General features: G+C 46.7%; 9 protein-coding genes across 9 annotated transcripts; 6 read left to right on the forward strand and 3 right to left on the reverse strand.

Moving 5' to 3' along the window:
* Nucleotides 1-9: 9 nt before the first annotated feature.
* Nucleotides 10-822, forward strand: J056_003392 (Secretory carrier-associated membrane protein 5; the record flags this gene model as incomplete). The annotated part of the gene is made up of 1 exon (XM_009268615.1): nucleotides 10-822. One exon carries the CDS (start codon nucleotides 10-12, stop codon nucleotides 820-822), a length of 813 nt encoding a protein of 270 aa, XP_009266890.1.
* Nucleotides 823-886: 64 nt separating this feature from the next.
* J056_003393 (uncharacterized protein) lies at nucleotides 887-1253 on the reverse strand (the record flags this gene model as incomplete). The annotated part of the gene is made up of 2 exons (XM_009268616.1): nucleotides 887-966; nucleotides 1016-1253. The coding sequence occupies 2 exons, from the start codon at nucleotides 1251-1253 to the stop codon at nucleotides 887-889; spliced, it is 318 nt and encodes a 105-aa protein (XP_009266891.1).
* A 39-nt stretch (nucleotides 1254-1292) lies between these two features.
* J056_003394 (uncharacterized protein) lies at nucleotides 1293-2493 on the forward strand (the record flags this gene model as incomplete). Its single annotated transcript, XM_009268617.1, has 3 exons — nucleotides 1293-1580; nucleotides 1628-1767; nucleotides 1815-2493. 3 exons carry the CDS (start codon nucleotides 1293-1295, stop codon nucleotides 2491-2493), a joined length of 1107 nt encoding a protein of 368 aa, XP_009266892.1.
* An 80-nt stretch (nucleotides 2494-2573) lies between these two features.
* On the forward strand, nucleotides 2574-3333 carry J056_003395 (uncharacterized protein; the record flags this gene model as incomplete). The annotated part of the gene is made up of 2 exons (XM_009268618.1): nucleotides 2574-3205; nucleotides 3261-3333. The coding sequence occupies 2 exons, from the start codon at nucleotides 2574-2576 to the stop codon at nucleotides 3331-3333; spliced, it is 705 nt and encodes a 234-aa protein (XP_009266893.1).
* A 39-nt stretch (nucleotides 3334-3372) lies between these two features.
* Nucleotides 3373-4815, reverse strand: J056_003396 (putative transporter MCH1; the record flags this gene model as incomplete). The annotated part of the gene is made up of 1 exon (XM_009268619.1): nucleotides 3373-4815. One exon carries the CDS (start codon nucleotides 4813-4815, stop codon nucleotides 3373-3375), a length of 1443 nt encoding a protein of 480 aa, XP_009266894.1.
* A 75-nt stretch (nucleotides 4816-4890) lies between these two features.
* Nucleotides 4891-8249, forward strand: J056_003397 (uncharacterized protein; the record flags this gene model as incomplete). The annotated part of the gene is made up of 4 exons (XM_009268620.1): nucleotides 4891-5299; nucleotides 5350-7499; nucleotides 7547-7649; nucleotides 7696-8249. 4 exons carry the CDS (start codon nucleotides 4891-4893, stop codon nucleotides 8247-8249), a joined length of 3216 nt encoding a protein of 1071 aa, XP_009266895.1.
* A 91-nt stretch (nucleotides 8250-8340) lies between these two features.
* Nucleotides 8341-8856, forward strand: J056_003398 (uncharacterized protein; the record flags this gene model as incomplete). The annotated part of the gene is made up of 1 exon (XM_009268621.1): nucleotides 8341-8856. The coding sequence occupies one exon, from the start codon at nucleotides 8341-8343 to the stop codon at nucleotides 8854-8856; it is 516 nt and encodes a 171-aa protein (XP_009266896.1).
* A 127-nt stretch (nucleotides 8857-8983) lies between these two features.
* On the reverse strand, nucleotides 8984-10249 carry J056_003399 (Altered inheritance rate of mitochondria protein 25; the record flags this gene model as incomplete). The annotated part of the gene is made up of 3 exons (XM_009268622.1): nucleotides 8984-9850; nucleotides 9904-10133; nucleotides 10183-10249. 3 exons carry the CDS (start codon nucleotides 10247-10249, stop codon nucleotides 8984-8986), a joined length of 1164 nt encoding a protein of 387 aa, XP_009266897.1.
* Nucleotides 10250-10302: 53 nt separating this feature from the next.
* On the forward strand, nucleotides 10303-12330 carry J056_003400 (V-type proton ATPase subunit B; the record flags this gene model as incomplete). The annotated part of the gene is made up of 10 exons (XM_009268623.1): nucleotides 10303-10331; nucleotides 10387-10445; nucleotides 10494-10521; nucleotides 10566-10864; nucleotides 10917-10927; nucleotides 10983-11036; nucleotides 11086-11098; nucleotides 11149-11425; nucleotides 11482-11670; nucleotides 11718-12330. The coding sequence occupies 10 exons, from the start codon at nucleotides 10303-10305 to the stop codon at nucleotides 12328-12330; spliced, it is 1572 nt and encodes a 523-aa protein (XP_009266898.1).
* Nucleotides 12331-12338: the final 8 nt, after the last annotated feature.

The raw sequence follows: 12338 nt of genomic DNA on the forward strand, positions 1-12338 counted from the left end.
AATTTGCTCATGACATCTCCCACTCCCCAGAATCCTTTCATCGACGACGACGGTGATAATCCTTTCAGCGAGACTCACGCACTCAACAAGCAATTCGACGATGACGACAATCTCGAAACCCCCACTCAGTCGCACACTTTCACCTACCCCACCACATCCGCAGACCACCGAGAGGAGGATTTGGCGAGGAGAGAGGCTGATATCCATCTCCGAGAGAGCCGCATGAAGCAATTCGGCAGGAACAATTGGCCCCGATTCTATCCCCTCATATACTGGGATATCCGCGAAGAAATCCCCTTGGAACACCGTTCAACTACTCTTCTTGCTTACAGGCTTTGGCTGTTCCTAATTGCTGTATTCGCTATCAACTGGGTTGGCTGCCTCCTCCTTATCCAGGGCGACGGCTTTGAAAGTCTGGCTGCTGCCAGCGGTTATCTCTTCATTATACCCATCTCCTTCTTGCTCTGGTTGAGACCTCTCTACAATGCCCTGATGAAAGGCCACGCTTTTTACTACCTCGTCTACCTCTTTTTCGGCGGCTGTCATCTCGCTTTCTCCGTCTACGTCCTGATCGGTATACCAAACACAGGCGGTTTTGGCATCGTCAACACTATACGCGCCTTGGCGTCCGGAAAGATAGCCTCTGGTGTTTTGGGCGTCGTCAGCAGTGTTGGATGGGCAATACAAGGTCTCGGTTTCTGCTGGGTGTACTTGCAAGTCTACAAGCAGTACAAGCAGAAAGGATTGACTATCGACGCTGCCAAGTCGGAAGTCACCGCTCATGGCTTTAGAGCGTATTTCTCGCGCAATTCCAACATATAAAAGGTTTAAAGTAGTGTACACGACGCAGAAGAAAGTGAAATGGTAAATGGTACATGAACTAAGTCTAGTGCTGTTCGATGAATCTCCAATTGTATTTGCTGGCGCCTCTGATAAGCTCGTCTGGCTGTTTGCTTACTGTCTTGCCTGGGTTGAGTGGGTGTTAGTGTTAGGGAGAAGACACAGACAAACAAACCCTTCCAAGTGAGTCTGCCGTACACAGACCCATGGCCGCCACCACGCAGCTTGCACCTGGTGACTGTCCAGAAGGTATCCTCATCGGAGACCCCCTTCCACCTGTGCTGTGCCACTCTAGTTCCGCCTACCCCATGCGGGAGCTTTGAAAGAAGCAGCGGCAATTTGTGGGCGCTGGCGGATTTGAGAGTATTGAGCTGCGCCTGCTTGGCAGATTCGACGACACTCTTTGGTAACATGGTGGTCGCGGTGCGAGAAGACTTTGATCCGCAACCATCATGAGGCAGATAATTCCTCGCAGCGTAGTTAGTAGATTTCCAAAGGTACATTTGGCAGTAGAGCGCAAGTCGAGGCACTCTGTCTTCTCGAATCGAGTATTTAGCCCAGGCCAGTTCGTACACCCACACGACAGAATCAAGTACTGGAATATCGTACCCAAGGACAGCATAAGGATACTGAAAGGACGTGAGGATATCAAGAGAGATGACAGCGGCAACGACGTTATCACGCCTGTCCTCCAGGTGGACCAGTTCAAGAACAGAATCTTCCCAGAATCTGGCGTGAAGGTGGGTTTAGTGTAGCTGCAGTGTGCTGATTGCTGATTGACATACAGCAAAAAAGAAGTGTGCCACTCTCTGCAAGCAATCCAGACATCAGATTCCAATCGAAAGTGAAGCCAGTCCATTATTCCAATGTACAGCTCTATTTGGGTCATCTGCCACCTAAGAATGATCCACAGGGCGAGCAATTACCGTGAGAGTTATATTATTCAACTCGAGCAAACACTTACACACCCACAGCACATACGCTGTTGGATTGAGGCGTTCCAAAGCCTTTGTCAGGTCGAAACTCAGACTAGACGGCACCAAACACCAGCACAGGCTGGTGTGGAAAAGGTACGCCACCAAGATATCGCCTCCGGACCGTGACTACGACATGAGCAAGTCGATTCCATGGCCGACATATGAGAAGACGCAGCGCAAGGACTACACAAACAAGGAGACACCGGAGGATGTGCTCAACAGGGTGACATACACGCCATCCCCGCCCACCAAAGCAAACAGTCGTACTGCGTACAATTACATACTCGGCAAGAAGGACGCAGGACCGATCGAGGTGGCTATCGCACACGAGCTCGCTAACCCTCACTCCAAGCATAAGAGAGCTCACCGTTATGCGCAGAAACAGCGTAAATGGGCTTACAGACTTGAGGAACTGGAGAAGACGGAGAAGGTGTCAGGCGTTTGGAATAGCGCGGCGAAAGCTCAAAATGAAGCTCGTAGATTGTGGCTTATTGAAAGAGCTCTTGCCAAGTCGGAGCAGTACATGGTCGACACACAGGGCACTCCCGCCAAGAGAGAGAACAAGAGAATCGTGAGAGAGGCTAAGAAGACAGCTAAGGAGGCGAGAAGAACTGCGCTACTCAACAACCTCGTCCTCAACAAAGATGGAAAGATTGTACATAAGCGCGATTTGTAGATAATTTGATGGAGATACACACACCTTTAGACAAGTTTTCATATCGAATAGGATATGACAATGGCTTTCTATTAACGGTCATGTCAAAGAAGCGTGATGGTGATGATAGTGGCGACGATGAGATAACGATTACAAACAAGAAGCCCAAAAACGAGCTCATCATTGAGGAGATAAGCGATTCCGGCTTCCTCGCAGAGCACAGAATTGATGGGATGGACGGTGGCGACATGCAATACAAAGCAGATCTCTTTCCCGTAGAGGAGGCTGACGAGCTGTACGCTCAAGTGCTTAATCTCGAGCGTTACAGACCGACGCTCAAGATATTTGGTAAAGACGTCATCCAATCGAGACAAGTGGCTGTCTTCGCGATAGAGCGCGAGCGCGCACAGATGAAATATAGCAACCACGACGCTAAAGTAGATTATCCATTTCCTGCGGTAATCAATCGGATAGCAAAACGGTTGAGAGAGGTGTGTGGTGTTGATTTCACCCACTGCATGGTCAATTACTACGCTGATGGCGATACATACATCGGCAAGCACTCGGATAATCTCAACAATCAGGTTATTGCGACTGTTAGCCTGGGCGCAGTGAGAACTATGCACCTCTCCCCCCAGACAACAAAAGCAGCACTCAAAGTTTACCCACATGTAGACGTCCCTGGTCGCCAGAAGCTCGCTCTCAAGTTGGCACACGGTTCTTTGTTCGGTAGGTTGACATTTTTCGTATCGTTGAAGGTATGCTTAGTGTACAAATCAGTCATGCAGGGAGAAACCCAAAGATTTTGGAAACACGAGATCAGAAAAGAGCAGAAAATCAAGACAGGTCGCATCAGTTTGACATTTCGACAGATTGTCGACTAGCCTGCAGCGATTCCATCTAATCCAATCTGTCGTCGGGCGTCTCCTCTCTGAAAATTGGTGTGCTCGGTTTTCTCCTGATTGCACCGTACACTGATAGCACTAGAGCTAATATACACGAGATTGTAGTCAGGTGCAGTGCGGATATGTAGCATCCACGTCCTTCGAGACACGTTGATGCAGTTGCTGGCATGTTCAACACACCTTCCAATGCAGAGTATCTTAGTACATCACCTTCAGTTGGTGCGTGATGATCGTAAATCGCACCAAAAACTAGGTTGAGAATTGGGCCCGCGATAGCCGGTGCCAAACTCATAACACCCCAATTTGATGAGAAATAGTGCAGTCCGAACATTTCTAAAGTGAGTACCGGTCCGATAGCGAACAAACTACCGTAAGACAAACCGATGAGCGCCGTAGCCCAGCTGAGATGTACAGGGAGCTGGATAGACTGAGCGACTACCTGAGAGATGAAGAAGAGGGCAGAAATAATGGCAGCCCACCAAGCTCTATCCAGTTTGTACTTTTTGTACATAAAGTCGGAAGACAAACCAATGAGTATCCTGCCTGCGCAGTTCATCAGACTTAGCAGACTCACTTGTCTAGCTTGAGCCTGTTCAACGACGACAGAGTCGTAGTGAGGGTGGTGGTAAGCGAAGAGTGCCTGTACTACAGCACCGACGTTATTGATCCACATGAGTCCTGTTCCGGCCAACAGGGCGATGATAGAGAAGAGAAGCCAGAAGTCGACAGTTTTGATGACTGTGATTGGTGATTGTGAGGTCAGAATATCGTCTTGGAGGGAAGATTCCTCGAAGAGTGGTTGTCCCTCGTCGTCATACTGTGTAGACATCTTTTCTGACTCTGGAGGGACGATCTTGATGAAGAAAGCCCCAAGGAGTACTGAAATGGAGGTTCCAAATGCCAAAGTGAGTAGGAAACCATCTACGTTGCCGGGGAAAGCCTCGTGGCTGATGAACGAGTAGAAGAAGGCGCTCAGTCCGAATCCAGACAGGACAATCCCAGAAGCCGTTGCTCGGAAGTTTTTGCTGAATGATCGGGTAGTTGCATTGAGGGATGAGAGGAGTGAACCACTTCCGCCCATACCGGCAGCAATTGAAAGAAGTGAGACATAAACGACAGCAGAATCAGACTGCACGTGACCAGTATAGAAAGCGTGTATGCCAAAGTAGCCCGTAAAGAGGAAGACTGAGCTAATCAGAAGAGGAATTCTAAGAGGAAGCCTGTCGATCACGTGACCCCAGGCAGGCGCGGAGAAATACACGCCAGCATTACCGCAGCTGGCAATCAAACTGATCTGGGTGTGATTTAAGTCGAGTACCTTTGCCAGCTGCTCGCCGTAAGCGCTGAAAACGTAATTTGTACCAGCGCCGAGAGCAGTTATGAAGCAGAAAGCGAGAGTGATACAGCGAGAAAAATCTGAAGTGAAGAATGAAACCATGTGATAATTTATGTTTATAATTCAGATCCCAATTGTAATTTCCCTTGAATCTGTTCGAAGGAAACGATCACCCAGATGATGCGCGATGTCAGCATAAATATCAGCGTAAAATTCACTCAGCCGCGATTAGATGCGCGCGGTCAGCAATTGCCCCCGATTCTCCTAGACGATGGCAATCTCGAGCCGAATATCAACATCTCACTCGATGTTCCACACCAAGATGAGGTTTTGGCTAGGAGTGGTACACCTACGCGTGTCCTACAGATGGATGGTGACGATGAGCAGCCTCATTTCCCCGGTGCTCTGCTGCGTAGTGGGGGAAATGCTCGCACTCTGCAGTATAACAGACACAGCTTCAAATCCAGGGATTTCAAATCAGAGACTGCGCCTTCTTCTTCTAAGCATATACGTAGCAGTGGCAGTGGCAGTGGCAGCGGCAGCGGGCGCGATAATTCACTCGCAGAGAATGAGATTAAGGATGAAAGTAGGTTCTGCGCGGTGTGGAGGGTGTATTCATCTCACACGCCTCACCAGACGATAGTAGCTCTAAAGATGATGCTGATGGCTACAGCGACGGCAGCTTGACCCCCATACCCGACTCACCACCGCGTAAGAAAGGCAAAGCACGGGTGTCGCACGTGAAACCACTTTCAGATAACGAGGCAGACCAGGGTGGGTATTTGAGAGTCGCTGGCTTTGCTGGTACGAAAGACACGGTACAGAGCAACTCGAGATCAGATGGCGCTGTACATCGCGCTCCACAGTCACAGTCGCGATCGCAAAGGTCTAAACCAGTCCATATTCAACCAACTGAATTACAACCAACTGGTCCCTTATACCAAACTCAGCCTCCCAGCGAAACGTCTGGCATTAAGTCCAAGTACATCACCCCTTCTCGCTTTGAGGAAATATACCTCCAGCGGGCTGAAGAAATGAGATTGGCTCAGCTCGAGCATGTTCGCTTGCAGAAAGCACACGTACAAGCAGATCATTTGGTTGGGTCGCACAATGGCAACGGCGAAGCTGGTCCATCGCAAAGCAAGAAAGCTAAATTGTCTCAGCCACAGAAGTCTACGCTCAGTTCAAGCAGTAAAACTCCAATCAATCAATCACCACTGGTGTCTGATGAGATAGACGCGTCAGCTACCTCGAGGCGATCTTCTCTACCTCCACCTGCACATACATCAGAAAACTCTACTCTCAACTCAAAGGGAAGGGATGATTCGTTGCAACCAAAGGAGGCACCAGCTTCAGAGTCGCGGAGTTCGAACGTCGCCAACGTTGCTCAAACTACAGACGCATTAGCTAGACAACCTTCTCCGAATCGATCAGCAAGCTCTTTCAACAGAATATCCGTCCATTCTCCTCTTGCTGACAGTGAAAAAGACCCTTCAGCTCCTCAATCAGCTTCTCAATTAAATCCCCATCCGGCTCTTAATTCTACTCTTCCCTCAGCTCCTCCAGACAAAAGCTCTGATTATGGTAAGAGATCATCGAGTCGCTTGAAGTCAACCGGAATGGATCTCCAGAGTTTGTCAAGCAAAAGAGACTCGATTTATCGCGAAAGATCTCCCGAGACTGAGTCTGCATCAAAGCCCAAGTCGAAGCCCAAGCCTAAGCCTAAATCGAAGTCTAAAACACCCTCCGGCACACCTAACTCAAATAAGTCGTCGTCGAATGATTCAACGTCGAATGATCTACCTAATAAACCACCGAGTGATCTTTCAAATAATGTTTCAAAGCCATCGAATAAAGGTCCTTCTGCTTCATTCGAGAAGATCACACTTCGACTTCCTGGTCCGTCAAAGAATGGCGAGATGAACGAATCACTGAAAATTCTTAGTAACTCCAACTCGCCGCCAGGACTCTTCGAAAGTAGACCCGAACCTCCTTCATCTAGCGTAAACGCGCAGAATCAGGCGTCTGCAGGTCCTGCAGATCCCAATCAACCTTCCACCAGCTCAGAGCCACCCAGAACAGACTTTTTGAACCGCAAGACTTTTATGTTCAAAACCCAGACTCCAGAATCATATCTTTCACAGACACTGAAGAAGCGCAAGCGGAAATCTGATAAGTTGGCATTGGCGCAGTCGAAATTTGCAATTGATGATGGTGCTAATAAGCACGTAAATGATCCAAACAAGCCAGTAAAAGCATTCGAAATGAGCGAGGTGTTCAAGGAAGCCCAAATACTTCACCTCTTCGATCCTATACCAAAGCCTTCACTGGAGGAAAATCGTCAGTCATTTCACAATTCTAAACCGGCTCCGAGTCCCATCGAAGAGAATGGATACTCTCTCCCCGATTATAACTCGTCTTCAATTATACCACCAAGATATGACGGTCGCTTTGCAAACGACTTCAAAGAACAAATAGATCGTAGACTCGAGATATTGGATATAGCAAGATACTATCCGAATTTGGTTCCAGTGGCTAATAATCCAATAACGAAAATGGACCTAGTTACATACTTTGATAATATCAGTGTTGAAGGTCTACACAGAAACGCAATTACTGTACCCATCTACAAATGTTTCTTTGGTGATGGACGTATGGTTGAAAAGGCACTACACAAGAAGATATTACTCACAGTGACTGACAGTTGTATGCTCCTGATGGACACTGCGACCACTTTGGCCAAAATATGGAGAGTGATTCCGTTCTACTTGATTAGTGATCTGAAGGTAAGGAAAAATGAAGATCGTCTTTGAATCGACTAATAATATTCCAGTTACGCGATGACCCTCGTGACTTGCCTTTAATAACGTTCAAGATCGACCCTAGAGATGAGATATCGCATCACATGAGTACAGCCGAGATATCTTTCGATCCGGGTGAGCTGGGTGGGAGTATGGTGAGCACCAACTAACAACTAAACAGTGCATGAATGGATTTCATTCTTTGTTGACAACAAACACCCTTATTTTCATGAAGTTTCGCTCAAAAATTGGGCATACAACATGCGAAGAGTGATAACATTGAAGAACAGACCAATCGAACCCTATCCTTTGATAGATGCTGTTAAGTTGTTCGGCAGATGGAGGAATGGCGAGCTGAAAGGAGCGATCAAAAGGATCCACAGTCCAGCAAATAGAGCATTCTATACTGGTGCAAAATACGATAGCACTACTCAGGGAATTGATTTTTCAGCGAACAGAGACGAGTACAAGAGGTTTAGGAACACTCAAGCTGCTCAAGAAGCTGAGATGCAACCAGATAGAACAAGTAGACATTCAATATCTACTGAAAAGTCTGATACGAAGAAGGAAATGGAAATAGAGTGGACAGAACCAGCACGCTCACAGCCGCCTAGGACACACGATTCACGCAATACGTATTTGAATGAGATGCTTAATATTAGCGATTCAGAAAGCAACGATCCGACAGTGCAAAAAGCATTACCACCAAAGCATAGCAGACATAGTGTAATATAGACTTTGTAACAAGAGAATTGTAGTACTTTGAGTGGTTTATTTTCAAATCATTAAGATATATGTAGTTCGTACCCCTTTAACAAAATCACTCATGTCGTCTGAAGTAGACCTAAACGAGCTGCAGGCGCAAATAAGTTTGTCGCTGGGTACAATACGTGAAATGACATCTGGATGGCAGAAGCCGTCGCGCTCAGCTGGCAGTACGTCCATTGCAGCCAGTGCGCCCAAGCAGGACGACTTGACGGAGTGGATGTCGAGGCCCAGTAGGCTAGGACTAGGAGCGGCACCAGCGCAGACAAGTGTTCCTACTGTTGATGCAAAGCTGCAGCGTAAATTGACACAGAAAACGCCCAAGGATGGCAGTAAATCTACTAAGAGTGATGGCGAAGACGCCAAAGACAACGCCAACGACGATGAGGACGAGGGATCTAGATATACAAATACATCCGCATCAATGGCCAACAAGAAAAAGAGCAGCATCAAGTCTTATCTCGACAAACCACATTCTGCTAAGAAGGCGGTTGTCGGTGTCGATCCCAACGTGCAACTATCTAAGAAACAGCGTAAGAAGCTCAACAAGAAGCTCAGAGAGCAGCAGCAAAAGTAGTAGCGCTAGTAGCATTAGCAATACCAAGGATATTTATTATAGACTCACTTAACGAGAATGTACAATACAAGTGATGCAGAATGTACAGTAGATGCATGCATAATTTAGTTACAGAACCATGAATAAATCACAGATAGGTGCTTTCGTCATCTTCCATCAACTCCTCTTGGGATTGTTGGAGGTCTTCATTAGGAATTCCGCCCGCTGTAATATCGTCCCTGCGCTCCCTCTGCACTTTCTTGTCGTCAACATCGATGGAGTAATCGTCCGGGTTTATTTGTCCGTCATTGACTTGATTTTGTTCGTGATGATCTTGGGGAATAGCTGGTGGCTCTGGCGCGTAGTTAAACACAGATCCAAGGGCTACAAAGGGCCAGAAAAGACCAGAGCTATGACTGCTATGTCGTGAGAAGTAGTCGACATCAATACTGATTGCATTTGCGAGAACGACTGCTCTTTCGTCTAGTGTGAGTGCCCTGCTTCGCTCAGAGTGTCTTACGTGGTTCTGTGAAGAATCAAACTTAACTATATATTGACCGGTATCGGTGAATAGCTCTCTACCCAAGCCTCCAAAGTTTCTACTGATTGAGGCGCTTACTCGGGAGTTTATGTCGAGAACGCTAAAATCCCATGCCAAGAAAGGTGAGTCAATTGCGCCAAACTGCTCAAAGTCGCCATTGCGCTGAAGAAACTGGTTGTATCTCCTTCTCAACAAATGCCAGCTCTGTTGAGCCTCGCCAACTAGGACATGATTTTCCACAGAATACACCCCAATGATAGAATTTATCAAGCTGAAAGGGCGGTGTATACGCAAAACGTGCTGACCATCTTTATCCATGATGAGAAAGTTGAATGGTCTGTGTGTTCTGAAGAGTTGCCTTCCCAGTTGTCCAAGCAGACTGTCATCCTGTTCGACAAGATATCCGATAGGATTTCCGTGGATATCAAGCATAGCGTACTTGTTGGACTGTTCGAATCCCACGAATATATTCATCTGAACATTTATTCAGATACACCGCATTGTTATCGTGATGACGAACGACTCACCATTTCCAATTGCCGGATAACGACAAGAGAAGGCTGCTCTAAGAGTTTAGAAACACTATTACGCTTATTTAGAATAGCATCAGCATCGTCAGGCACGTTGACGTCTGCTTTCAGTTCTTGCAGCGTTTCCATCGGCGCAGATCTGTGTTCTTTTGTATAGGAATTGTCTAGTGGAAAATATTCCCTGAAATCGTTCTGCCTGTGTGTTCTTCCTCGCCTGGCTGGTCGTGCTTGGACAGTGTGAGATGGTAGAGCGTGTGGCATGGGCGAGAGACTCACGCAGCTGCTTGCCATATCTTGAGTAAGCCATAGACCTGCGCCCACCGAGTGCCCATTTATTCCACATGATGGTCGTTTGCGTCGAAAGAGCTCTTATCTCTGTACCACCATCACCTATTAATGACAGATCCCCGAATCACAAGTAACGAGTGAGCTGCAATTATTCATATAAGAATGCTCAATTTACCTGATTTTTCAATTCAGGGCTTTCGATTTGAACGCCAAAGCCGCCACGAAAGAATACCAAGTCGATCCTAGATTGGGTGCGTTGAATGTACACCAGCCAATCACATATCTCACACAGTATCTAGACTACAGAACGGTCTCTGCAGTCAATGGGTTCGTCGTCGTGCCTTTCCTCTCTCTCCGCTCACACAGCGCAGTCCACTCGTCATCCTCGATAACGTCAAGCTCGGCCAGTACAACGAAATCGTTCAGCTCACTCTCCCAGATGGCTCGAAACGTCGTGGCCAGGTCTTGGAGGTCTCTGGTAAGAAGGCCGTCGTACAAGTTTTCGAAGGTACCTCTGGTGTTGATACTAGAGACACCCATATTGAATTCACTGGCTCGTCGATGAAACTCCCCGTCAGCGAGGACATGCTTGGTAGAATATTCAACGGCTCTGGTCAGCCTATTGACAATGGACCAAAGGTGTTTGCTGAGGACTATCTTGATATCAATGGTGAGAATGACACGTGAGTTGCTGTATGCGCTTCTTACCTTTTACTTTACAGGTTCGCCGATTGTATGCTTCCCTTATACTCAACCTGGCTCTTTCACTCACTGCTTCTCACAAACAGAACCCGTACTCACGTATTTATCCGGAAGAAATGATTCAAACTGGTATCTCAACTGTATGTCGGGGCTCTTTTTGTGAATCTCCAACTCACAAATCCACTACAGATTGATACTATGAGTGCGATGCTGCATTATTGCGTCATCATCACACTCACCCTATCCCCACAGATTCAATCGCCCGTGGACAAAAAATACCTATATTCTCAGCAGCTGGTTTACCTCACAATGAGATTGCTGCTCAAATCTGTAGACAAGCAGGTCTCGTCAGTGGTCCCGCCAAAGGTCCTTCTAAGGGTATACACGATGATCACGAAGAAAACTTCTCTATAGTTTTCGCCGCTATGGGTGTGAACATGGAAACTGCAAGATTCTTCAAGCAAGACTTTGAAGAGAATGGTAGTCTTGACAGAGTCACTCTCTTCCTCAACCTTGCTAATGATCCAACGTGCGTGATAGTGTTGTTAGTTGGTTGGTTTTCAGAAATTAACAAAGGTTTAATAGGATTGAGAGAATTATTACTCCACGTCTCGCACTCACCACTGCTGAATATTATGCTTATCAGTGTGAGAAGCACGTCCTTACCATCTTGACAGACATGTCTTCATACGCTGATGCTTTGAGAGAAGTTTCAGCTGCTAGAGAAGAAGTTCCAGGTCGTAGAGGTTACCCAGGTTTCATGTATACTGATTTGTAGGCTTGAGTTTGCGAGTAAAGATACCACGTCTAACAGAATATAGGGCAACAATATATGAAAGAGCAGGTCGTGTAGAGGGTAGAAGCGGATCTATCACTCAAATTCCAATTCTCACTATGCCTAATAACGATATCACTCACCCAATTCCTGATTTGACAGGATATATTACGGAAGGACAGGTATTCATCGATCAACAACTCAATAACAAGCAAATTTACCCACCGATTAACGTGTTACCATCGTTATCTAGGTTAATGAAGTCCGCAATCGGTGAGGGTCTTACACGTAAGGATCATGGAGATGTTTCAAATCAGTTGTATGCAAAATACGCTGTTGGTAAAGATGCAGCAGCAATGAAGGCAGTAGTTGGTGAGGAGTCGCTTAGTACAGAAGACAAGCTCGCATTGGACTTTTTAGATAAGTTTGAGAGTCAATTCGTCAACCAAGGAGCATATGAGGATAGAACAATCTTTGAATCGCTGGATCTTGCATGGGATTTACTGCGTTCATTCCCTAAGGAGCAATTGAACAGAATATCACCAAAGATACTGAATGAATACTACGAGAAAAAGGAGAAGCAGGAAACACAAGATGAAAAGAAGCATAAAGGTGTTGTTGATAGCGTCAAGAATGATCAAGACCTGATTGACGTTTAAGAAGGTTG

Source organism: Wallemia ichthyophaga, assembly GCF_000400465.1.
Source record: "Wallemia ichthyophaga EXF-994 unplaced genomic scaffold scaffold4, whole genome shotgun sequence".
Taxonomy (NCBI): Eukaryota; Fungi; Basidiomycota; class Wallemiomycetes; order Wallemiales; family Wallemiaceae; genus Wallemia; species Wallemia ichthyophaga.